This window comes from Muscardinus avellanarius (assembly GCF_963383645.1).
Source record: "Muscardinus avellanarius genome assembly, chromosome: 19".
NCBI classification, from domain to species: domain Eukaryota; kingdom Metazoa; phylum Chordata; class Mammalia; order Rodentia; family Gliridae; genus Muscardinus; species Muscardinus avellanarius.
Genome location: NC_137805.1, coordinates 16,440,265 through 16,464,399, shown reverse-complemented (window position 1 = coordinate 16,464,399; position 24,135 = coordinate 16,440,265). Strand labels below are relative to the sequence as shown.

Genomic DNA, 24,135 nt, shown 5'->3' with positions numbered 1-24,135 from the left:
GAAGAATTTTCAAATGGCCTTCCCAAGACCAGATGAAATTTATCTTTATGTTAGTTGTTTAGGAGTTTGTTTCTTTTAAAACCATGTTCATTTTTTCTGATGCTATTTATATTGTGATCGTTTCTAAACCATTCCAGGGTTATAATAAATAGGGTCTAGAGGTGGCTGGCCACCTGGAAAGGCTCCTTGATGATTTCTCTGCACTCTTGCTGGCTTAGTTATATCTTATTCTCTATTGTCAAGGAGAAAGTAATCTGCCGTTCCTGTGGCACAGGGAACCCTGCTCACCTAAGGTATTGTGTCACCTGTGAGGGGGCCCTGCCTTCAGCACAAGAGGTAGGTTGACTGCACATGCCAGGCCTATGTTTAGTGGCTGCTAAATGTTCAGTGCTAATGTTAATAGAGAAATGTAATCTGTAGTAGTGGTAGTAGTAGTAGTAGTAGTAGTAGTAGTAGTACTGGTGGTGGTGGTGGTGGTGGTGGTGGTGGTGGTGGTGGTGGTGATGGAGATGAAGGTGTTCCTGCAAACCAAAAGAAATAAAAAACAAAACAAAAAACTTTTCATGGCAAACTGCAAGCAACATTTCTGCAGATGCAGACTAGATATTCATTAACACAAACTTGAGCCAGGCATGGTGGCACATGCTTGTAATCCCCGTGCTTGGGAGGTGGAGACAGGAGGATCGCTCAGGTTCAAAGCCAGTGAAATCTATAATTTTTTATAATTTTTTAAAGAAGTTTGCATAGGAGGCCTATGGGGAAGTGGGCTTGTTAGAGTTCAAGTGGCCACATTGCCAAACCCAACTGTGGGTTCTTCCCCTTGGTGAATATAGGAATTAATCACAGGGAGATTCTATTGGAATGTAATGCAAGGCAGGATTTATTGCAACAGGGAAAGTAACAAAGAGACAAAGACAGAGATGATGAAGGGCTCAGAATTGAGAGGTTTTTTTACTTGAAAAATTCAGAACTTCTATAGGTTACCCTACCTCTTTCCCAGCCCAGCTGTTATCTTTGCTTATATGAGCATAAAATATAGTTGGCTGTTTTAGCCTGCTTTGTCAGCATCCACGTAAAAGGATAGTGTTTCTTCTCAAATCTGGTTCTCAAGATCGCAGCCTTCTAAGATTTATCATTTTTATTTTTGTTACCAAATTCATCAATAGGCTAGTTTTGTTCTTTAGTCTGTTTTTTGTTCTAATATCACCCATGGCTACGTGAGAGGATGCATAGTGTTTCTTTAATTCTTTTAGCCTCTCTGTGGGTCTGTAACTTTGGGTTTTATATTTATCATATCTTAAAATGTTGACCTGCAGCTTTTATATGCCTGTAAAGCAAACTTTCTGTTTTAACTCTTCATATGCTTGTTCTGCTTCAGGACAGAGCATGGAATGAGATTATATACCCATGCCTAGATTATCCCCTCTTTTCTATGAACTTTATTACACCCATAAGGCAAAGGAACAGGGGCATTGAAATCAGTCTTTGACTACTTCTGTGCTGAAAGGAAGCAGCGTAGGGCCACAGCCTTGAGGGTACATGTGAGCGGCTTATGGGGGGGTGCCAGAGTGGCCGAGGTCCCAAGTCACCATGACCGTCTAAGGGGCTCTGCTAGATGCTCATCTCTGGTTTTATCTGGAACATTGTCTGAAGCTTGATAGCTTTAATCCTGCTGGAGACAAAACTTGATCATATAATTTAGTAACCCTGGGCCCAACATGAGTAGGAACAGAATGGCCACTAGAGATTAAAAGGGGTAGGCTTAATGGAACCTCTCTGTAGACCTCTGAGCTAATTTTTAAATATAGCCATCTTTATATATGCAATACTCCTTTTATAAGTGTCATCTTTTACAAACATTCTGTGACATACTCAAACCTTCTGTGGCAATTTTATTCTAGTCTTTTCCCTCCCTCCAATTTGGAACAATCTTAGGATAAGCCTTTCTTTATCATATGAAATCCTTTTTTATTCCTAAAATTTTTTTCTTTTATTCTTTCTTACCAAAAACTTGTCATGCTCATGTATCTTTTTAAATCTACCTTCCCATATACTGGTCTTTTTTTATCTTAATTTCTTTCTTGATTTATATTTTGAAACAACTTTATAAACTTTAAGGAGTTACAGCCTTTTTCCTTAGGGGTGTTTATTTTTATCTAGCACTGGCTGAAATAACAAGCACCTTGAACAATCACCTTGAACAGTACCTTATCTTAGTTCTTTATATCTAATTTAGTTCTTTATTCATGGCTGCTAAAGCCAAGGTGGTATCATTAGCAGTTTTGGTGATTAGATAAGCCAATTGATTTATTTGGATATAAGCACATATTATTAACCCAGAGATGGCCAACAAAGTGGCTGTCAGTCCTGCAGTAAGACCCAGAGACCAAAGATTTAAATTACTATTATAGTCAGGGGTAGGGAATGTGTGGGTCCTGAATGGGCTGATAACAGTGGAGAGGACAGAACCATTCTGAGGTTGCCCACATAACAGCAATCCTGATATCCCCTAGGAATGGTGGAATATGAGAAATTAAAACAAAAGATTGAAGCCGGGCATGGTGGTGCACGCTTGTAATCCCAGCATTTGGGAGGCTGAGACCAGAGAATTGCAGTTCGTGGACAGCCTCAACTACTTAGTGTGAGGCCCTATGCAACTCAGTGAGACCCGGTTTCAAAATGATGAATAAAAAATAGGGCTGGGTATGCAGCTTGTAGGTTGAATACCCCTGGGTTCCATCCCCAGTACTGAAAAGGAAAAAAAAAAAAAAAGTTTGACCAGCCTAAGGGTAAATTTACTTTTGTTGGTGCTGGGCAATCTGTGTATGGTTATGTTTAAGGTTATATGGCACTGGTCTCATACATAATCAGTCTTCTAGAACACAATCATTGAGACTGGAATGGGGTCTCCTGAAATCTGTATCTTTTGAGCACCATGAATATAGCTATTAAAGCCCAAAAGAGGTCGCCAGGCATGGTGGTGCATGCTTGTAATCCCAGTACACGGGGAGCCATATAAGGAAGTCAGCAGGTCAAAGGCCTGTACATGTGGGTCAGGTTTGTTGTGTAAATACCTAGGTCTTTTTTGATCTTCTGAATCTCAGCCAGTGAAAACAGCTTATGGATAATTTGGTTTCTAAATTTTCTTTTTCCTACTGCCACAAGAAAAAACATTTCCGTGGGTGTCAGGAGAGTGTCCTTGGGAGCCGTGGCTCTGACAGTGTTGTCATCTTGGTCTCTTGGAGCCAACTAGCCTCTGGGCTCTGCCTCGTGTCACCACCAAACTGTCACCTGAGAATGGAACCCAGCGGCCTTCTACCTCCGGGCTACAATCCCAGACTTATTTTATATTTTATTTGGAAACAGGGTCTCTTAAGCCAGCTGAGGCTGGCTTCGAACCTGTGCGATCCTCCTGTCTCAGCCTCCCAAGCGCGGGGATTACAAGCGTGCGCCACCATGCCCGGTGTACCTCTGACGATTTTTAATAACTCTGGATGACTTTGGAGCTAAAAGGAGAGCCAATATACTTCAGGGGTCCTATTAAAAAGAGTATGTGCTTACTGACTTGTGCTGGGGGCGTTGCCCCTTACTCCGCATATCCCAGCGTGCACCCTGTGAGCGTGAAGCTCAGCCATGGTCGAGTCTGGCTAAGCACCTTTTTGAGGGATCCATGGAAGTGGTCGTGTCATTGGACAACACGGTAACTTCTGTGGGTTCTTGGCTCCATGGAAAAAATAATTTCAACACACACCAGTCAGAGATAAAGGCAAGAGATGAAGGAGGTTTTAATTCAAGCAAAGTAAAGTTACGTGTTCAGGGGAAACACGGGAGCATGAGAGCGTCTGCAGGGAAAGAGACCAGGAGCTGCAAAATGCTGCCCAGAGTGTCCGTGAGGGCCAAGAGCTCCGCAGGTCTATACTTTCTTACAGGGCCCACTAGAGAGGGGGTGGCCAGGGCACATGGGATGGCGGGCTCCTGTTTTGAAGCTTTAGGGTAACAAAAGGTGGGAATTCCTTTTGGGACAGGACTCCTTGGGAGCAGAGACAGGAAGTCAGTGCTGCCGTGTATAGGGCTCTTTAACAAAAGGTGTGGCTTTTCTGGTGTTCTTCCTGGAAGCAGGAGAATGGAACGTTGACACAAGGTGAAGCTCTCAGATTTAATCACCCCACTAGTTTTTTCAGCCAGCCCATTATGATTTAAAAGTATGGGTCTGACTTTTTTAAGAATAACCAAGCTCTATTATTAATCTGAATCTGAAGATTTCAGATTTTAAAACCACATTTTTCTTTCCTTCTCAATGTGTCTCCTTTCTACCTAAATCAACCTAAAATTATATTTGTTTTATTCTACCTCATCAGCCTTACATTACACCACGAAGGCCTCTATGAGCTCAAGGTTATGCCACTTTTATCCCTATCTCTGTTTATTCTTTTCTACCTGTTGCCCCTCCCATCTCAGATATTGCTGCTGAAATTTTTTTCTTTCTTTCTTTCTTTCTTTTTTTTTTTTTTTTTTTTCACTACTGGGGATGGAACCCAGAGGCTTTCTACCTCTGGGCTACATCCCCGGCCCTATTTTTTTATTCTTTATTTTGAAACAGGGTTTTACTGAGTTGCAAAGGGCTGAGGCTGTCCACAAACTGTGATCCTCCTCTCTCAGCCTCTCAAATGTTGGGATTACAAATGCACGCCACTACGCCCAGCTAACACACTGTCATTTTCAAAATAGCCACGTTACTACTAGAGCGTCACTGTTGGAATTTCTCGCCCCTTTTTTTTTTTTTTTAAGGATGACTCCTATTTCTATTTGGTGGAGGTTTTAAGTATTTTTCATTGTAAGTTTTGGGGTATGAATATCTTGTTGTCAGAATAACCCGCCATCCTCTACTATCCATAACACACCCCTGTTGTTGAGGTCTAGCACTTTCCTCTGGGGACACAGGGGCCTTACTTCAGGTAACAGTGACCCTTCCTACAGTATGGGCAGAGCGCTGGGCATAGACGGATGGCAGCCTCCCAAGCTGCTTCATCATCCAGGTTATTGCCCTGAGTGACAGATCTGTCCCCTTTTGATGACCTTTACAGTGTAAGATGACCACTTGCCTGGGTCTTAAAACAGCTGTTAATGAATTTATAATCTGAGACTTATGTCTAAATAGGAGATATGGATGAAGTTAGGAGTCCCCTCTCTTTCTATATGAGTGGGTGGACATGAATCATTAGAAAGGCATCTTTTGAATCTGTGTAAATATTAATCTGTTTTCCCTGAGCCAAATTGAGTGCTTTAGTCTGTGCAGTTAGCTCAGCCAATTGACCACTGGTAGAGGATAGCAGTGCTCCTGCCTCTCACTTCAAAGGGTGCAGTGACTACTTAATCTGCACATTGTACCCTTCCCTTACAAAAGAGCTGCCATCAGTGAATAATTCATCATCAGAATTTAGGAGTGGCTGGTATGACAGGTCCAGTCATGCAGCCCAGAAATATGTATCCTCAACATATCCTCACGTGAATGGACAGGACCTTAGGTGTCTCCAGACAGAAAGGTGGATAGATTAAGAGTCATACACTTCTTTAAGGATATATCTGACCCTTCCAAGAGATAACCTGATATTTAATATTAGGCTATACTCTTTGGGGCCCAGACAGTGCGAGGGCCCTCTTAGTTTGATTCCCAAGTAAGTAATCTTGGGAGTCTCACAAAGCTGAATCTTTGCTTTTGAAACTTTATTGCATCTTTGAGCCAGAAGGTGAAGGATTTTGTCTCTTTTTCACAGTTCTTCTGGGAAGGGCTAGCCAGCAGGAGCATGTCTACATATTGAGTCCTCCAGGCTCTTAGCCAAGGCCTTCTCAGATATGTGTGAGCTAGCTCAGGACACCTGGGGCAGGCAGCACCATCCAGGTTAACTGATGTCTACCTCCTCTAGGGTACTCGAAGGGAAAAAGAAGCTGGCTATCTGGATGGAGTGCAATGTAGAAAAAGACATCTTGTAAGTCCAGGAAAGCAGCTTTGGGCTCCTTGGGGAATCTGAGTTAGCAGAGCTGTAAGGTTAGGGAGCAGCCTCACCCATCAGCCTCATCCTTGCCCTAAGTGCCGTTCATCATTTCCCTCCCTCAGGCCCAGGAAGGTGTGTTGTAAGGACGGCACAGGCTATTAACAGCCCTAGGCCTAGCGGGCAGTTTGCAGTGGGCAGCACTCCCTCCTTTACCTGGAGGATTGTTGAAGGGCTATTGTATTTGTTGAGGAAGGTGGAAGAACCTTTCATCATATTGAAGACAGGCTCGGCAGCAAGGGCCTCTCCCAACTTTCCATCTGTCCATGCTGTTGGACTAACATCTGCCTTTTCAGGGTGTGCCTTTTATGCTTGTCAACAGAACCCCAGGTGCTGTCTTCTAGTTTCTGAGTTGTGTTTTCAGCTGGTCAGTGCATGTATAAGTGAACTGGTGCTTATTGTGAGTGGTGACCCAGTTCTTCCCCTAGCAACATGTCTTGTTGGTAAGTTCTTCACTCTGGCCTGTAGCGTCCTAATATTCCATTTTCTGTATGACGTGACCTACACTCGGGCCATCCCCTGTTGCTGGACACATAGGTTGTTCATATCTTGTAAAACCATGGTGTTGCAGGGGTGACTTGTAACATATTTCTTTAAGTACTTGTTTATCTGTAGGATAATTCTGAAAGGTAGAATGGCTTTATCGGATGGTGTAGACATATGCTGTTTTGATGACTGGTGATTGTATGGTGTGAGAATAAACTGTAACCCTTAATTTATCCTTCCATTTTCTACCCTCTAGCCTGGCACCACTGCCAGTCACTCTGTGTGTCCTAGATGTGGGGCCAGCCACCCCCTGTCTGCTCGATTCTGTGGCGCCTGTGGCATTTATGTGAAGTCCACAGCAAGATGTGGCATGGACAGCAGCTTGGCTCTAGTTGCTGGGGAACCTCGCCCCTTTTCTGAGGTGAGGTCTCCACCGTAGTAAGAACTGGGGCTGGGAAGAGGACGTCATTCTGAATTTGTATAGTTTATCCTATGAATCAACTTAGGAGAAAGAGCCAAAGTATTTAGACCTTTTTACTGGACTTTAAAATAGGCGTGAGAATAAATCAAGTTCATTTAGGTTTTAAAGACTCAAATTATTTCAGAAATCCAAGATCTAGCTATGCTTTTGGCCCATGTCGATTAAGAAAATAGTACTTGTGAGGCAGTAGACATAGGCCACCAGAAGTGGACTTCAGATACGTGGATAGGACATCTCTTCTCTTCTCTGGATTTTTTTTCCAGTAGCATTACCCATGCTCTATTATTAATAATTTTGGAAAACTTGCATCAAGTATATAAGATTGCTTTAGCCACACCCGGGCATAGTTCGAAGAAAATCTCATATGATTATTTTCAGAAACAGTGTCTAACAACTGGTATCCTGTTGCCTTTTACGAATTTTTCCAAGCTAGATAGATACTTTCCAGGTTACTTCTCATCTCCTTATTAAAAGACTGACAATTATTAATACACATGCACTCAACACTTTGCATACATTTTTAGTGAGTTTATGGCCTTTTTTTATTTTATTTTATTTTATTTTTATGGTGGTACTGGGGTTCCTGGAAACCCTTCTACCTCCAGGCTACACTCCCAGACCTATTTTTACATTTTTATTTGGAAACAGGGTCTCCTAAGCCAGCACGCACGGCTGGCTTCGAACCTGCGCGATCCTCCTGTCTCTGCCTCCCAAGCGCGGGGATTACAAGCGTGCGCCACCACACCCGGCTAGTTTATGGCCTTTTAAACCCAGATTGAGACAGGTGTGGTGGTGGGTCTTGTAACGCCAGTACTTGGGAGGCTGAGACAGGAGGATTTACTTGTTCAAGGATAGTTTTAGCAAGTAGTGAGACTCTCATCAACCTAGTGAGATCATATTTCAAAAAAAAAAAAAAACAAAAGTAGGACTGGGGGTGTAGCTCAGAGGTAAAATGCCCCTGAGTGGTTCAATCTGCAGTACCATAAATGAGTAAACAAACAAACAAACCCAGATCAAAAGACACAAGAATCCTGGGACTGCTGCTAGCCCATGATACTTTCGTGCAATAAAATAAAGGTTGGGAAACTGAGACAGGAGGATCGCGGTTCACAGCCTTGGTGAGGCCTCTGCAGCTCAGTGAGACCCTGTTTCAAAATAAAGAATAAAAAATAGGGCTGAGGGTGTAGCTTGGAGGTGAGTGCCCCTGGGTTCCATTCCCAGTACTGCAAAACTAAATAAATGAATAAATAAATAAATAAATGTGTTTTCTCAAGATACTTGTCTACTATATGTTGGAAATGAACTGCAATATACAAATTTTATTAAGTATTTTCTTCCCTCCCTCTACCAGAAAAACTTTCCTAATAAATATACAAATATACATTATCCCCAGTGTGAATGGTGCCTCCTTAGATCCAGTGACAGTGTTTATTGTACAATCTACCTGCTTCTGGTTCTTCATGGAGATATTCTCAAGTTCTTTTTTTATTTATTTTATTTTTATTTTTATTTATTTATTTATTTATTTATTGGTGGTTTGTGGATGGAACCTTGGGGCATTCACCTCCAAGCTACACCTCCTGCCCTATTTTTTATTTTTTATTTTGAAACAGGGTCTCAGTACATTGCAGGGGCCTCACTAAGTAGCTGAGGCTGGCCACAAACTGTGATCCTCTGGTCTCAGCCTCCCAAAGGCTTGGATTACAAGTGTGCGCCACCATGCCCGGCCTCAAGTTCTTAAGTCCAGATTCAGGACTTAAGTGTAGCAGAAAGGATGTTGGAGCCTGGCAGCTGAGTGTAGAGGACTGAGTCGTGAAGTCTGTGTTTCATTGGACTGTATAGAGAAGAGAATAAATATTGTCCAGCCTCTGGTGAGGTAGGAAACAGCCGTTCCTTTCCTGGATTTAAGACAACATGAATCAGGCTGGGAACTGCTAGGAAAGACAAACAATTATGATTATGTCAGGGCTGGGGAAAAACCTGATGTCAAAGGAGAGGTTTTTGAAGATACTTCCCATTCCGATTAGAATTGTTTTTTAGGCTGGGTGTGGTGGTGTACACCTATAATAATAGTACTTAGGAGGCTGAGACAGGAAGGTCACAGGTTAGAGACCTGCCTGAGCAACATAGTGAGACACTCAGAAACCCAGTGAGATCTTGTTTCAAAAACAAAAAAAAAATAAAAAAGGGCTGAGGTTTTAGCATAGAGGTAGAATGGCCCTGGGTTCAATCCCCAGTACCATAAAAAAAATCATTTTTTATGAGTAAAATGGAAATGGAGTCTTAATTTTATTCTGATTTTTTACTGTTTTCTACCTTGCTATAGTCCCGATCTTCCTGGCAGCCCTTACACGTTCCTTTGCCCAGGACGGATGCCGGAACTAAGAAGGAGACGGGCACGCAGACCGTCGGCCTGTTCTACCCATCTGGCAAGCTGCTAGCGAAGAAGGAGCTGGAGTCTCAAAAGCAAAAGCAGGAGAAAATGAGCGACCACAAGCCCTTCCTCACTGCCGTCAGCCCAGGGAGAGGTGAGGAGCAGACATCCTTTTCTCTGGAAGAACATTTCCTTTTTTTTTCCCTTTTAGATTTATTTTCATGTGTAAGGAGGAAGTTCTTTCATTCTTCTTTTTTCAAGTAGTTTTTGTTTATTTGTTTGAGTAGTAGCTCTTCCTTCAACTTTTAGTACTCAGATTTATTATTATTATTTATTTATTTATTTATTTTTTTGGCAGTACTGGGGATGGAACCCAGGGATATTCTACCTCCGAGCTACACCCCCAGCCCTATTTTTTATTCTTTATTTTGAAACAAGGTCTCACTGGCTTGCAAAGGGCCTCACTAAGTAGCTGAGGCTGGCCGTGAACCACGATCCTCCTGTCTCAGCCTCCCGAATGCTGGGATGACAAGCGTGCCCCCACGCCGGGCTGGCACTCAGATATTTTAACCCCCAGCCCTGTTGTCCAGCTTGTCCATCCAAAGGCACATGCTCGTTTCTTATGAATTGATTATATCATCTGTCATTATCTATTTTTTATCGTGGCAAACTTCACATATTATAAAATTCACCACTTTAACCATTTTAAAGTGTAAAATTCAGTGACATTAAGTGCATTAACAATATTATACAGTCAACACCAGTATTTCCAAAATATTTTCACCACTCCAAAAGTAAACCCTGTTTTGTTTGTTTGTTTTGTTTGGATACTGGGGATTAAACTCAGGACATTCTATCTCTGTCCTAACCTCCAGCCCTGTTTTATTTATTTTTTTTTGTTGTGCTAGAGATTGAAGCTAGGGGCATTCTACCTCTTAGCTACACCCCCAGCCCTTTTCATTTTTATTTTGAAACGGAGGGCCTCACTGTGTTGCTGAGGCTGGCCATGAACCTGTGATTCTCCTGTCTCAACCTCCTAATTACTGGGATTACAAGTATGTACCACCATACCCGGCCTATTTTATTATTTTATTTTGAGACAGGATTTCACTAAGTTGCAGAGCACCTCACTAATTTGCTGAGGCTGGCCAAGAACCTATTATCCTGTGTCTAGACTCTCAACGACTGGGATTACAACCATGTGTCACCAATCCTGGCTAGCCCTTTATTTATTATTTTATTTATTTAACTTTTGCAGTACTGGAGTTGGAACCCAGTACTGGCATTCTATCTCTGGGCTACACCCCCAGCCCTATTTTTTATTTTCTTTTGAAAGAAGGTCTCACTAAATTGAAGAAGATCTCACTAGGTAGCTGAGGCTGTCCATGAACCATGATCCTCCTGTCTCAGCCTCTTAAGTACTGAGATTACAAGCAGGCACCACCAATCCTGGCTTAACTCTATTTTTAATGGTTGCTCCCTCATCCCCTCTCTTAAGTACCCGTCCACCCCTCGTCTTCTCTCTGTTCTTAGGCATTTGCCTTTTCTGGACATGTATAATAACTTCTTTCACTTGGTGTAAATGTTTTAACTTTTGTGCCTAGATACATGGATTTATTTCTGGACTTCATTTCTATTGTGCAGATCAATATGTCTGTTCTTATTCATGAACCACACTGTTGATTACTTTTGCTCTGTAAATAAGTTTTGAAATATGAAAGTATGAGCCCTCCAACTTTTGTTCTTTTTTTTTTTTTTTCAAGATTGTTTGGGCTGTTCTGGGTTTTTTAGTTTCACTGTGAATTTTAAAATAAGATTGCTGATTTTTACAAAGAAGCCAGCAGGGATTCTTGTAAAAATTGTGTTGAACCTGTAGCTCAACTGGGGGAGTATGGCCATCTTAGTACTATTAAGTCTTTTGTTTTGTTTTGTTTTGGTTTGTTTTGTCTTTTGTGGTGGTACTGGGGGTGGAACCCAGGGGCTTTCTACCTCCGGGCTATACTCCCAGACCTATTTTATATTTCATCGGGAAAAAGGGTCTCACTAAGTTGCTGAGAGCATAAGTAGCTGAGGCTGGCTTCAAACCTGTGTGATCCTCCTGACTCAGCCTCCCAAGCGTGGGGATTACAAGCGTGTGCCACCAAGCCCAGCTCTATTAAATCTTTTGATTCATGAACATGGTATATATTTCCATTTATTTATTTATTTATTTTTATATATTTAATGTTTTATTCCCTTCAATTTTATTTTGTAGATTTCAGAGTATAAGTTTCATACTTCTTTTGTTAACTTTGTTCCTAAGTATTTTATTGTATTTTGTGTTATAAGTGAAATTGTTTTCCTAATTTCTTTTTTGGATTTTTATTGCATGTATACAAATACATGCAATGAAAATTAATTTTTATATTAATCTTATTTATATCCTATAACCTTGCTTAACTTTTTATTTTTAGTTATGATACTTTTTCTAAAATTTCCTAGCATTTTCTGTTTTTGTTTTTTAATTATTTTTTGGCGGTACTGGGGCCTTCTACCTCCGGGCTACACTCCCAGACCTATTTTATATTTTATTTGGAAACAGAGTATCTTAAGCCAGCTGAGGCTGGCTTCAAACCTGTGCAATCCTCCTGTCTCCACCTCCCAAGAGTGGGGATTACAAGCGTGGCCCGCCCGGCTGCATTTTCTGTTTTTAATATCGTATCACCTGCACATTGTACAGTTTTACTTTTTGCTTTCCAATCTCAATGCCTTTATCTAATTTTCTTACCTAATTGCCCTGGTGAGAATCTCCAGTACGATTCTGGATAGAAGTGGAGAGAGGGAACAGTACACAGTTTTTAGTTATTTCTCCTCTCTCTCTCTCTCTCTCTCTCTCTCTCTCTCTCTCTCTCTCTCTCTTTCTCTCTGCGTGTGTGTGTGTAATGGGGAAAAAGTATTAGGTCTTGTCAGAAGCTTCCTCTTCATCTATTTAGATGACTACGTAGTTACTGCTTTCTCTTACATTTGTATGGTGTTTTACACTGATTTATTTTCAGATGCTATGCCAACTTTTCATTCCTGGGATCAATTCCACCTGATTTGTGAGTGTAATTCTTTTCATAGGTCTTTGTATTTAGTGTGTGCTAAGGTTTGAATGTGTCCCTTAAAAAATTTCCATTTTAAGCCAGGCATGTTGATGCACACTTATCCCTGCACTTGGGAGGCTAAGACAGGAGGATCACGCAGGTTTGAAGGCAGCCTCAGCTGGCTTAAGAGACCCTGTTTCCAAATAAAATATAAAAAATAGGTCTGGGAGTGTAGCCCAGAGGTAGAAGGCCCCTGGGTTCCATCCCCAGTACCACCAAATAAATAAATAAATAAATAAATAAATAAATAAATATAATAATAATAATTTCCATTTTGGTCATTTTAACAGGAGAGACTTTTAGGGAAATGATTTAAGTAAGTCATTTGTTCCATAGGTAGAATAGTGTCTAATAAAGTGACTGATGGGAACTAGCTCAGACCCTTTCTGCTCTTCCACCCTTCTGCCATGTGAGAACACAGCATTTCTTCCCTGCATCTCTGGAGGATGCGGGGTAACATGACATTATTTTGAAAACAGAGAGACCCAGCCCTCATCAGAGACCAAACCTACTGATTACTTGATCTTGGACTTCCAGCTTCCAGAACTCTCAGGAGACAGTTTTTGGTTTTTTGTTTGATTTAGTACTAGGGTTTGCATCCAGGGGCAATTCCCATCCCCATCCCTTCAATTCACACCCCCATCCCTTCAATTCACACCCCATCCCTTCAGTTCCCATCCCCATCCCTTCAGTTCCCATCCCCATCCCTTCAGTTCACATCCCCATCCCTTCAATTCACACCCCCATCCCTTCAATTCACACCCCCATCCCTTCAGTTCCCATCCCCATCCCTTCAATTCCCATCCCCATCCCTTCAGTTCCCATCCCCATCCCTTCAGTTCACATCCCCATCCCTTCAATTCACACCCCCATCCCTTCAATTCACACCCCCATCCCTTCAGTTCCCATCCCCATCCCTTCAATTCCCATCCCCATCCCTTCAGTTCACATCCCCATCCCTTCAGTTCACATCCCCATCCCTTCAATTCCCATCCCCATCCCTTCAGTTCACATCCCCATCCCTTCAGTTCACATCCCCATCCCTTCAGTTCCCATCCCCATCCCTTCAGTTCACATCCCCATCCCTTCAGTTCACACCCCCATCCCTTCAATTCACATCCCCATCCCTTCAGTTCACATCCCCATCCCTTCAGTTCACACCCCCATCCCTTCAATTCCCATCCCCATCCCTTCAATTCCCATCCCCATCCCTTCAATTCACATCCCCATCCCTTCAGTTCACATCCCCATCCCTTCAGTTCACATCCCCATCCCTTCAGTTCACATCCCCATCCCTTCAGTTCACATCCCCATCCCTTCAGTTCACATCCCCATCCCTTCAGTTCACACCCCCATCCCTTCAATTCCCATCCCCATCCCTTCAATTCCCATCCCCATCCCTTCAATTCCCATCCCTTCAGTTCACATCCCCATCCCTTCAATTCACATATCCATCCCTTCAATTCACATATCCATCCCTGTTTTATTTTGAAACAGAGTCTCACTAAATTCCCCATGCTGGCCTCAAACCTGCAGTCCTCCTGTCTCAGCTTCCCATAGACTGAGATTGCAGGCATGCCACCATACGTGGCTGTTCTTTATTAACTACCCACTCTCAGGCATTTTGTTATAGTAGCAAAGATGATCTAAGAAAGCTAGTATTTTACTGAAGATTTTTATGTTTATATTTATAAGAGACATTAGATTGTGATTTTCTTTTCTTGTAGTGTCTTTATCTGATTATTGGATAAGAATAATTTGCCTTTATAGAATGAGTTAGAAAGTCTCTCCTCTTCTATTTTTGGCAGAAATATTTATGAAGTATTTGTGTTAACTCTTTTGAAAAGGTTTAGTAAGACAGCTCTGAAGCCAGCTGGGCCTGAGCTTTTCTTGTGGGTACTTCTGATTATTAATTCACTCTCTTTGCTTTGCGTAGATCTATTCAGACTTTGTTTCTTGTTACGTCAGCTTTGGCAGCTTTTGTACTTCTAGATATTTATCCATTTCCTCTGATTTGCCTTATGTATCGGCATTTAATTGTTCGTAATACTCCTTCATAATCTTTTCTTTTTCTTTTTTGCAGTTCTGGGGACTGAACCTAAGGCCTCACACAAGCTTGACAAGCTCTCTACTGCTAAGCTACATCCCCAAGCCCATAATCATTTTCATCTCAGCAAATTGACAGTAACGTCCTCCATTTCATTTCTGATTTAGTAACTTGAGACGCCTCTCCTTTCCTTGGTCGGTCTCACTAAGCAGTTTCGTTGCTCTGTTTTGCGTATCATTCGATTTCACTCTGAGCTTCATGATTTTCTTCTTTTTGCTTAAGATTGAGTTTACTCTCTTTTTAGTTTCTAAAGGTCAAAGGTTAGGGTATTGATTTTGAGATGTTTTTGTACTGGAGGTCGAACCCAGAGGCATTCTATTCCCAAGCTACACTCCCAGTCTTTTATTTTTAAATTTGAAACAAGCTCTTGCTAAGTTGCTGAGGCTGGCCTTGAGCCTCTGAGCCTCCTTGTCTTAGCCTCCATGTTACTGGGATTACAAGCATGCACCACCATGCGAACCTTGAGATCTTTACCATTGTTATTTATTTATTTATTTATTTATTATTTTTTTATTTATTTAGTACTGGGATTCAAGCCAGGGGCTTCTCCCTCCGAGCTGTATCTCAGCCCTATTTTTTTTTTTTAATTGTGAAACAGGGTCTTACTAAGTTGCTGAGGGCCTTGCTACATTGCTGAGGCTTTTCTCAAACCTGTGATCCTCCTGTTTCAGTCTCCAAGGAACTGGAATTATACTCATGCACCACTATACCAAGCTTATTATAATGATTACTTCAGAAATTTATATATTTTAAAGATGCTTAAAGAATAAAGAACTATTATAAATTCATGGCTTTGTTATATCTTTATTTTCCCATACCTAATTCTCTTCATTATTTCTCTCATTCAATTTACCATCTAGCATTATTTTTAACATAATAGAGCTTTGCTCCTGCCCACTTTCTCTGTGTTGTTATTGGCTAATGTGCTTCATTTCTACAAGTCTCAGGCCAAACATTAAAAGCATACTGTTATACCTAATTTCTTTTAAGCTATGTTAAGGAAGAAGAAGAGGAAATATGCATTTATAATGCCTTTTATAATAACATGATTACTTTTGCTCATGCTTTCTGTGTTATTTTATGTGGATTCACATTGTTACCTAGGGTCACTGACTTTCAATTTGAAGAACTTCCCCTAGTATTTCTTATAAGGTGGGTCTGCTAGCAATGAATTTTCAGCTTTTGTTTATTTGGGAATGTTTTTATTACACCTTCTGTGTGTGTGTGTGTGTGTGTGTGTGTGTGTGTGTGTGTGTGTTAATGGAGATTAAACCCAGGGAAATTCTACCTCCAAGCTACACCTCCAGTCCTTTTTTATCTTTTGTTTTGAAACAGGATCTTGCAGAGTTGATGAGAGCCTTGCTAAATTACTGGGGCTGGTCTTGAACCTGTAATTTTCATGTCTCCATCTCCCAAATATTGGGATCATAGGCATGCGCAACCACACCTGGCTTGACCTACACTTTGGAAAGATAGTTATGCGAGTTATAGGAGTCTTGGTTGATTGCTTTTTCTTTCAGCATTTTGAATATATTATCCCACTATCTACTGCCCTTCAGGACTTCTGTTAAGAGATGTGCTGTTAATATATTGAGAATCCTTTGGTATAATGAGTCCCTTTTCTCTTCCCACTTTTAAGATTCTCTGTCTTTCAACAGTTTGATCATGTGCTTTTATGTGGCTTTCCATGAGTTTATTTAACTTAGAGTTTTGTAGCTTTTGGGAGTGTAAAATCATGATCTTTATTTTTTATCCTGCTCCTTGCTTGCCACGGGTCACTTCTCAGTACCCACAGAGAATGTAGACTTATTCGTGTCCTTACATGTAGGCTTGGAGTCACAATTAGAATTTTAGTTTTTTTGTTTATTTAGTATTTTACCAGACACCTGGGAAGAAAAGCAGAGAACTGTTTTTCCGTTACTTCTCGGCCACTTTTGCCAGTCTCTTTTGTTGATAAGTTTAAACAAAGCCCCTGTTCATGCCAAACTCAGGACACACAGAAAGAAAATCTAGAGCACAGGGCAATTCTCAGCAAACATCAAAGACAGACACAGTGTAAAGAAAGAATGTCCATCTGGGCTCATTTCTGATATTCAGACCTTGAGGCAGTCCTGCATGCGGGAGTTCTCCCCTCCACAGCTCCAACCTGTGGGATCCTCCTGTCTCAGCCTTCTGGGCCAAGCCTGGGAGTACAAGCAAGTGCTACCACGCATGGCTATAAAAAAACAGGTCTTTTTAAGATTATAATAGCGGGTGTGGTTCGAAGCCAGCCTCAGCTACTGAGCGAGGCTCTCAGCAACTTAGTGAGACCCTGTTTCCAAATAAAATATAAAATAGGTCTGGGAGTATAGCCCGGAGGTAGAAAGCCCCTGGGTTCCACCCCCAGTACCACCCAAACAAACAAACAAACAAACAAAAAAGACTAAAATACTGGCAACATTATCCCAAATAGCATGATTAACACATTGTTGTAAAACACAGCCTTGGCATGAAATACAATACAAAGTCTTAATGCTATTTCAGAGAATCAATTAGTGTGGTTTAACCAATAAAACCATTGAGAATTGTATGTGACTATTTTGTAACTGATAGTTTGATTTTGTAAAGACCTAATATTGTCATCAAGAGATGTACTGAAAACTCCAAGTAAATGTTTCCTTACTGATTACCAGTTATCATGGGGATTATTAAATGAAAACAGTAGCGCGTGCTTGGTAAATTGCCAGTCACATTTAACTGGGACCAGGCGGCCATGGCAGCCTGTTGCTCGGCTAATCAGTTACAGCCACTTCAGAGCTTGTTCCTAGCCATAATTCCTCTGCCAGTTTTTACTTGTATTTTTGGTAGGGACATTTGTGAGAACATTTTTATTTTCCTTAGCTGTATAGATCTTAACTAATTTTTGAAGTACTGGGGATGGAACCCAGAGTCATCTACCTTCGAGCTACACCCTCATCCCTATTTTTTATTCTCTATTTTGTTTTTTTGTTTGTTTTTGGTGGTGGTACTGGGGTTCCTGAAAGCCCTTCTACCTCCGGGCTACACTCCCAGACTTATTTTATTAATTTTTTTATTTGGAAACAGGGTCTCTTTAGCCAGCAAGGCTGGCTCCGAACCAGCGTGATCCTCCTGTCTCCGCTTCCCAAGCACAGGGATTACAAGCCTGTGCCACCACGCCTGGCTCCTATTTTGAAACAGGGTCTCGTTGAGTTGCCAAGGGCCTCACTAAGCAGCTGAGGCTGGCCGTGAACCACGATCCTCCTGTCTCAGCCTCACAAATGCTGGAATTACAAGCGTGCGCCACCACGCCTGGCTTTAGATGTTATCTATTAAAGAGAAAGTTGTTACCGTAGCTATAGTAATCATAACTGATGAATAACTAAAGATATAAGGGTAGCTAGACACCTTTTTAGGCCTGATTGGTTTTAAAGATTTTTAAAGGATGTGCAGACTATATTCTTTATCCCAAGTGTGCTTAAACTGCACAGGAGGCCAAGTTGTAATCTTTTGTTCAGCACTGTAACCAATGATATATCACTGTTAGTTACAGGACCATATGTCAAACAATCTGAAAACCAGGAAGAAGGAGAAAGGTTACCATACGAATCAGATCAATAATTAGGGGTATATTCCCTCAGCATTTATGGATGAGTAATACAAATCATAACAGAATCAGTAACATCACTAAGCATGATGAAGAGTAATTTTCATAAAATTTACTCTACTAACCATGGGGGATGATGACTGGTGATGCCGTGATGTAGGTGAGCTAGCTGGTTGTTTTTCTTTGGTTGATAGTGAGTAAGGCTGTAGCTTTATTTGTACACAGGATGCATGATCAGAGTGGTGAAGCAAATGGTGGACTACTGGCCAGAAGTGTCGTTGGGGTGCTGCCTCAGTGGTGGTGATATTTCTGGAGGGCCTGCTCGGTGGGCTCCACGTTCCTCCCGTCCACTCAGAATTATTAGAAGCAAGAGGGGATTCTACGTTATCACCAAGTTAGTATAGAGAACAAAGGAAGGTTAACAATCTGTGCCCAATAAGTATAGTTGCAGGACGCTATAGGAAGAAACGAGAGGCACATGCAAACGGAAAAAGTACTCACATGCTTCACTTGTTGAGAGATAATTGCTATTTATAAGCTAAAAATAAAGAAGTAGCTGTGGCTGAGGTTCCATTTTCTCTTAGGACCTCTGGACTTGCTCCATCTGTAACAGTACAAACAGCCTCTCTTCCAGCATTTAATGACAAAGGGGATCTTTCCATGAATCTGAGTCTAGTGTCCATTACCAAGACTTGCTGCAGCTCAAGTTGTGATGGCAATAAATGCCTAGAAGGGCATATAGGCCATCGTGATAAATGTTTTAAAATTTAAGGTAAATAATGTATAATTATTATCATTTTTTTTTTTGTGCGGCATTGGGGTTGGAACCCAGGGGCATTCTAGCTCCGAAGCTATACTCCTAGCCCTATTTTTTATTCCTTATTTTGAAACAGGGTCTCACCAAGTTGCAAAGGGCCTCCCTAAGTAGATGAGGCTGGCCACAAACCCAGATCCTCCTGTCTCAGCCTCCCAAATGCTGGGATTACAAGTGTGTGCTACCACACCTGGCTTTAATTAAGAATATTATATGATAATGTATCTGTTCCCCGCTTTTTATTTTAAAAAGGTATATTTTAAGGGATATATCATTAATATTTAGTAAAACTATTATAGCCATAAAAGTATTTTATATGTTAAATTAGTTTTATAATTGAAGTTAAATTTAGAATCTGTGGCTCAGTAAAATAAGTATAATTACAGGTCTATGTAGGTAAACAAGCTGATAAAAATTAAGTATTTTGAGCAGGGCATGGTGATGCATACTTGTAATCCCAGCATTTGGGAGGCTAAGAGGAGGATCGCAGTTCAGTGAGGTCCTTTGCAACTCAGTGAGACCCTGATTCAAAACAAAGACTAAAAGCCGGGCGTGGTGGCGCACGCTTGTAATCCCCATGCTTGGGAGGCTGGGACAGGAGGATTGCGCTGGTACGGAGCCAGCCTCGCTGGCTTAAGAGACCCTGTTTTAAAAAAAAAAAAAATAGGTCTGGGAGTGTAGCCCGGAGGTAGAAGGGCTTCCAGGAACCCCAGTACCACCAAAAATAAAAATAAAAATAAAAAAGCCAAAGACTAAAAAATAGGGTTGGGGGTATAGCTCGGAGGTAGAATGCCCCTGGGTTCTATCACCAGTACCACAAAAAATATATATATTTTGTACCATTTATAAGTTTAAGAAAGTATCAATAATCAGAAATAGACCTATTATCTGGTATACAATCACATTTTATTTAATTTTATTTAATTTAATTTTTTTATTTTTGGTACTAGGAATTGAACTCAGAGGGCATTCTACCTCCAAGCTACACACCAAGTTCAATTTTATATCTTATTTGGAAACAAAGTCTCACTAGGTTGCTGAGAGCCTTGTTAAGTTGCCAAGGCTGGCTATGAACCAGCGATCCTCCTGTCTCAGCCTCCCAGTACTGGGACTACAAGCGTGTACCACCATTCCTTCATGGTGCCCCCAAGAAATAATTTTTAATAAAATGAATGTTAGGCTAGTTTTATAAAATTTTACAAGGGCAGATTAATCTCTTTAGGAAAACCTAATTGTTTCTGCTTGTAATCCCAGCATTCGGGAGTCTGAGACAGAAGGATCTGGGTTCGCGGACAGCCTCAGCTACTCAGTGAGGCCCTCTGCAACTTAGTGAGACCCTGTTCCAAAATAAAGAATAAAAAATAGGGCTGGGAGTGTAGCTTGAAGGTTGAATGCCCCTGGATTCCATCCCTAGGCCCACAATAAATAAATAAATAAATAAATACCTTAAAAATAGCTTTTAAACTTTTGAAAAAATAGATTCATTCCTGATTGACAAGCTTTCTCAAAAAGAATTGTGTTAGCCGGGCGTGGTGGCGCACACTTGTAATCCCCGCGCTTGGGAGGCGGAGACAGGAGGATCGCGCAGGTTCGAAGCCAGCCACGCGCTGGCTTAGGAGACCCTGTTTCCAAAATGAAAATGTAAAAATAGGTCTGGGAGTGTAGCCCGGAGGTAGAAGGGCTTCCAGGAACCCCAGTACCACCAAAAAAAAAAAAAAAAGAATTGTGTTAATAATTTTTAATAACATCTTTTAATTGATAAATATCAACTTATTTTTTAAGAATTTAAGTCACATGAGCTGGGCGTGGTGGCCCACGCTTGTAATCCCCGCGCTTGGGAGGCTGAGACAGGAGGATCGCACAGGTTCGAAGCCAGCCTCAGCTACTGAGTGAGGCTCTCAGCAACTTAGTGAGACCCTGTTTCCAAATAATATATAAAAAAGGTCTGGGAGTATAGCCGGGGGGTAGAAAGCCTCTGGGTTCCACCCCTGGTACCACCAAAAAATAAAAGAATTTAAGTCACATGAACGAAAAGGCATTTTGATCCATTTTTGTTGTTATTGTTAGTATTAAGCTTAAAATTTATGAGTACTCATTTATTTGAAAGCCAACAGTAAAATAATAATAATAAATAATAAATAAATAAATAAAATAAAAATAAATAAATAGGTACTAAATATAGTTTTAAATTTAAATTTTTAGGTATTATAACATAACCTATTATGGACCTACACTCTGTGCCACTTAGCAACAGACCATAAAATAAAGAACACAGACGTGGAAGCCTGTGCGGCAGAGGAGGCCTGAGCGCGGGTGCAGCCGTCAGAGATACCCTAAGTCAAATGACTAGCTGCTGAGCCGAAGAATAAACCAAAACAATTAAATCTGAAAAAAAAATACACGCATGCAATCCCAAGGTGAATTTGTAAGAAATCCATAAACTCAAAAATTAAAGGCCATGTTTTTTGTAGCAAAAAGCTCTGCGTTGTTGTGAATTGTCTTATTTTTTCTTTTTGCCAGCAAAGGAGGGAGGTAGATTGTAGCTTTAGAATCCTAGAATTAACTTTTAGTTTGTAAGAGAACAAACAATATTAGAAAGTGGAATTATAAACTCTTTTGAAGCCTGAGATATGCATCCCTCCCTATATTTTTAAAAGCCAAACATTATTTTAAGCATGGATCAATAAAGAGTGAAAGCTGGGCGTGGGGGTGCACACTTGTAATCCCAGCATTTGGGAGCCTGAGACAGGAGAATCGTGGTTTGTGGGCAGCCTCAGCTACTAAGTGAGGCCCTTTGCAACTCAGAGAGACCCTGTTTCAAAACAAAGACTAAAAAATAGAGCTGGGGGTGTAGCTCGGAGGTGGAATGCCCCTGGGACTGCAAAAAATAAAATATTTAAAAAATAAAGAGTGAGCAATGGCTTTTAAATAAGAGTTTGTTTATAGCTAGATGACTTAGCTTCAAGAATTATTTTGGTAAAAGAGCTCTGTAAATCATTTTTTGTTATACTTTGCTTTAATTTCTAAAATACTTCAAAGGGCAAAGATTTATGTCTTGGCTTCTGCCTCTGAGCCTTGATGATGGGGAACCCCTGTATTTCTCTAATGACAGCAGCCTACCATAAGCCATCAGCTATGACAGGCTCTCATATTTCAGATGGCAAAGCCAGTGGAGGTGGCCAGGGAAACTTTTCCTCTGTGGACAAACAAGATCTGAATTTCAGCAGAGGCAGCCCGCCTCCTAGTGAGGCAAAAGGGTTAGGCCCCTTGGAAACAGTTTGGAAAAAAAAAAAACACAAGTGCATATGAGATGAATTATTCCCCATTGGTATTCAGGTGTGAAGTTCCCCTTCCAAACCGGTTGCAACCCCGGCATTTGAAGGGATGAAAGACACCAAAGAAGGAAGTTTTCTGGCCTCAAATGTCCCTGGTCAGGGGCCCCTTGCCGCCAATCACTTCTCAGTAGCCGCAGACAATTTAGGCTTATTCATGTCTTCAATGTAGACTTGGAATCATAAATACAATTTTAATTTAGGTTGGACTTGGTGGCCATGCTTGTAATTCCAGTACTTGGGAGGCTGGGATAGGACGATCAAAGATGCACAGCCAGCCTCAGCTACTTAGTGAGGACCTCTGCAACTTGGTGAGATTGTGTTTAAAAAATAAAGAATAATCCAGGCTTGGGGGTGCACGCTTGTAATCTCAGTACTTAGGAGGCTGCGACAAGAAGATCGCAGGTTGCAGCCAGACTCAGCTACTTTGTGAAGCCCTCCAAAACTTAGTGAAATCCTGTTTCAAAATAAAGAATAAAAAAATAGAGCTGGGGGTGCAGGTTGTAGGTAGAATGCCCATGGGTTCAATCCCCGGTATCGCACACACACACACACACACACACACACACACACACACACACACACACAAATGAATAAAAACTACGGCTGAGGATGTAGTTCAGAGGTAGAATGCCCCGGGTTCAATCTCCAGTACTGCAAAGGAAAAAATTAGTTTACTTATTTGTTTGTTTGTTTAGCAGCTGGAGAAAAAAAGAAGAGAACTTTTCTGCTACTTCTCTACCACTTCTGCTAATCTCCTTACAGAAGCATCTTTTGTTGATAAGTTTAAACAAAGCATCTCTTAATGCCAAACTCAGGATACTCAAAAAACAACTTGTAATCTAGCACAACAGGCAATTCTCAGCATACATCAAAGACAGACACAGTATAAAGAAAGGGATGTCCATCTGGCTCATTTCTGACTGCTTATAGGAATTCTCCTATATGCAGCTCACTGTATGTGCTGCTGAGATAGCCTAATTGACCTCAGAAATTTAACCCGTAATGGTCTACAACACTTTCTGGAATTCTCATCATGCATATGTTGCTGTATGTCATCATCTTTGATAGTTCTTTGGGGCCCTGTTCATTTTCTTCATTCTCTCTCTTTATATCGGTATCTATTCCTCTCTGTCTCTCTCTGTCTCTGTCTCTCTGTCTCTCCTCTCTTCTCTCTCTCGCTCTCTCTCTCGCTCTCACTCTCTCCTCCTTTATTTTGCTAATTCTTATGGAAAATAAGCTCTAGAGAATCCCCATTCCACATCAAGATGTTTCTTAGAGTCTGGGTTTCTGTTCTTTTTAGGGTACTGGAGAAAACAGTTGGATCACATCTCTGCTCACCTCAGAGCTTATGCTCAGAACAACCCTGAATTCCGGGCCCTGATTGCAGAACCCAGGATGGGAAAGGTGGGTGAGATGAAACTTCTATTCCGGAGCATCCATGGGGTGAAGTCACGCCTCCCTTATCCCCTCTCCCCGTCCTGCTCCGCTCTCCACGGCTTCTTATGATTCTCCCACAGGCTCTGCCCCTAAATCATGCGCACATGAAGACTGTCTCAGGGATTGTTTCTAGGACACCTGACCTAAGACAGTAGGTTCTGAACATCTCAGCCTTAGACAACACACGGTGTGGCAGAGATTCTGAAGGCTGGAGCTAAAAGACCCAGAACAATTTGGTCCAGACTAACGGTGTATTTAAACTACATGTCGTTAGTATATAACAGCAATACTATCATAAGAGCAAGAGTTACCACTGAACAGT

The 24,135-nt window shown here is 41.3% G+C and overlaps 1 protein-coding gene across 2 annotated transcripts in view; it reads left to right on the top strand.

Annotated features, from left to right (window-relative positions):
• The window catches only part of DZANK1 (double zinc ribbon and ankyrin repeat domains 1), a gene marked incomplete at both ends in the record, with an annotated part of 76,210 nt that overhangs the window by 38,243 nt on the left and 13,832 nt on the right, over window positions 1–24,135 (top strand). For both annotated transcript variants that reach the window (XM_080716388.1, XM_080716387.1), the window contains 4 exons: window positions 244–336; window positions 6,793–6,957; window positions 9,344–9,545; window positions 23,677–23,780. In XM_080716388.1, the coding sequence (XP_080572514.1) occupies window positions 244–336; window positions 6,793–6,957; window positions 9,344–9,545; window positions 23,677–23,780 (564 nt within the window). The remainder of the gene's footprint in view (window positions 1–243; window positions 337–6,792; window positions 6,958–9,343; window positions 9,546–23,676; window positions 23,781–24,135) is intronic.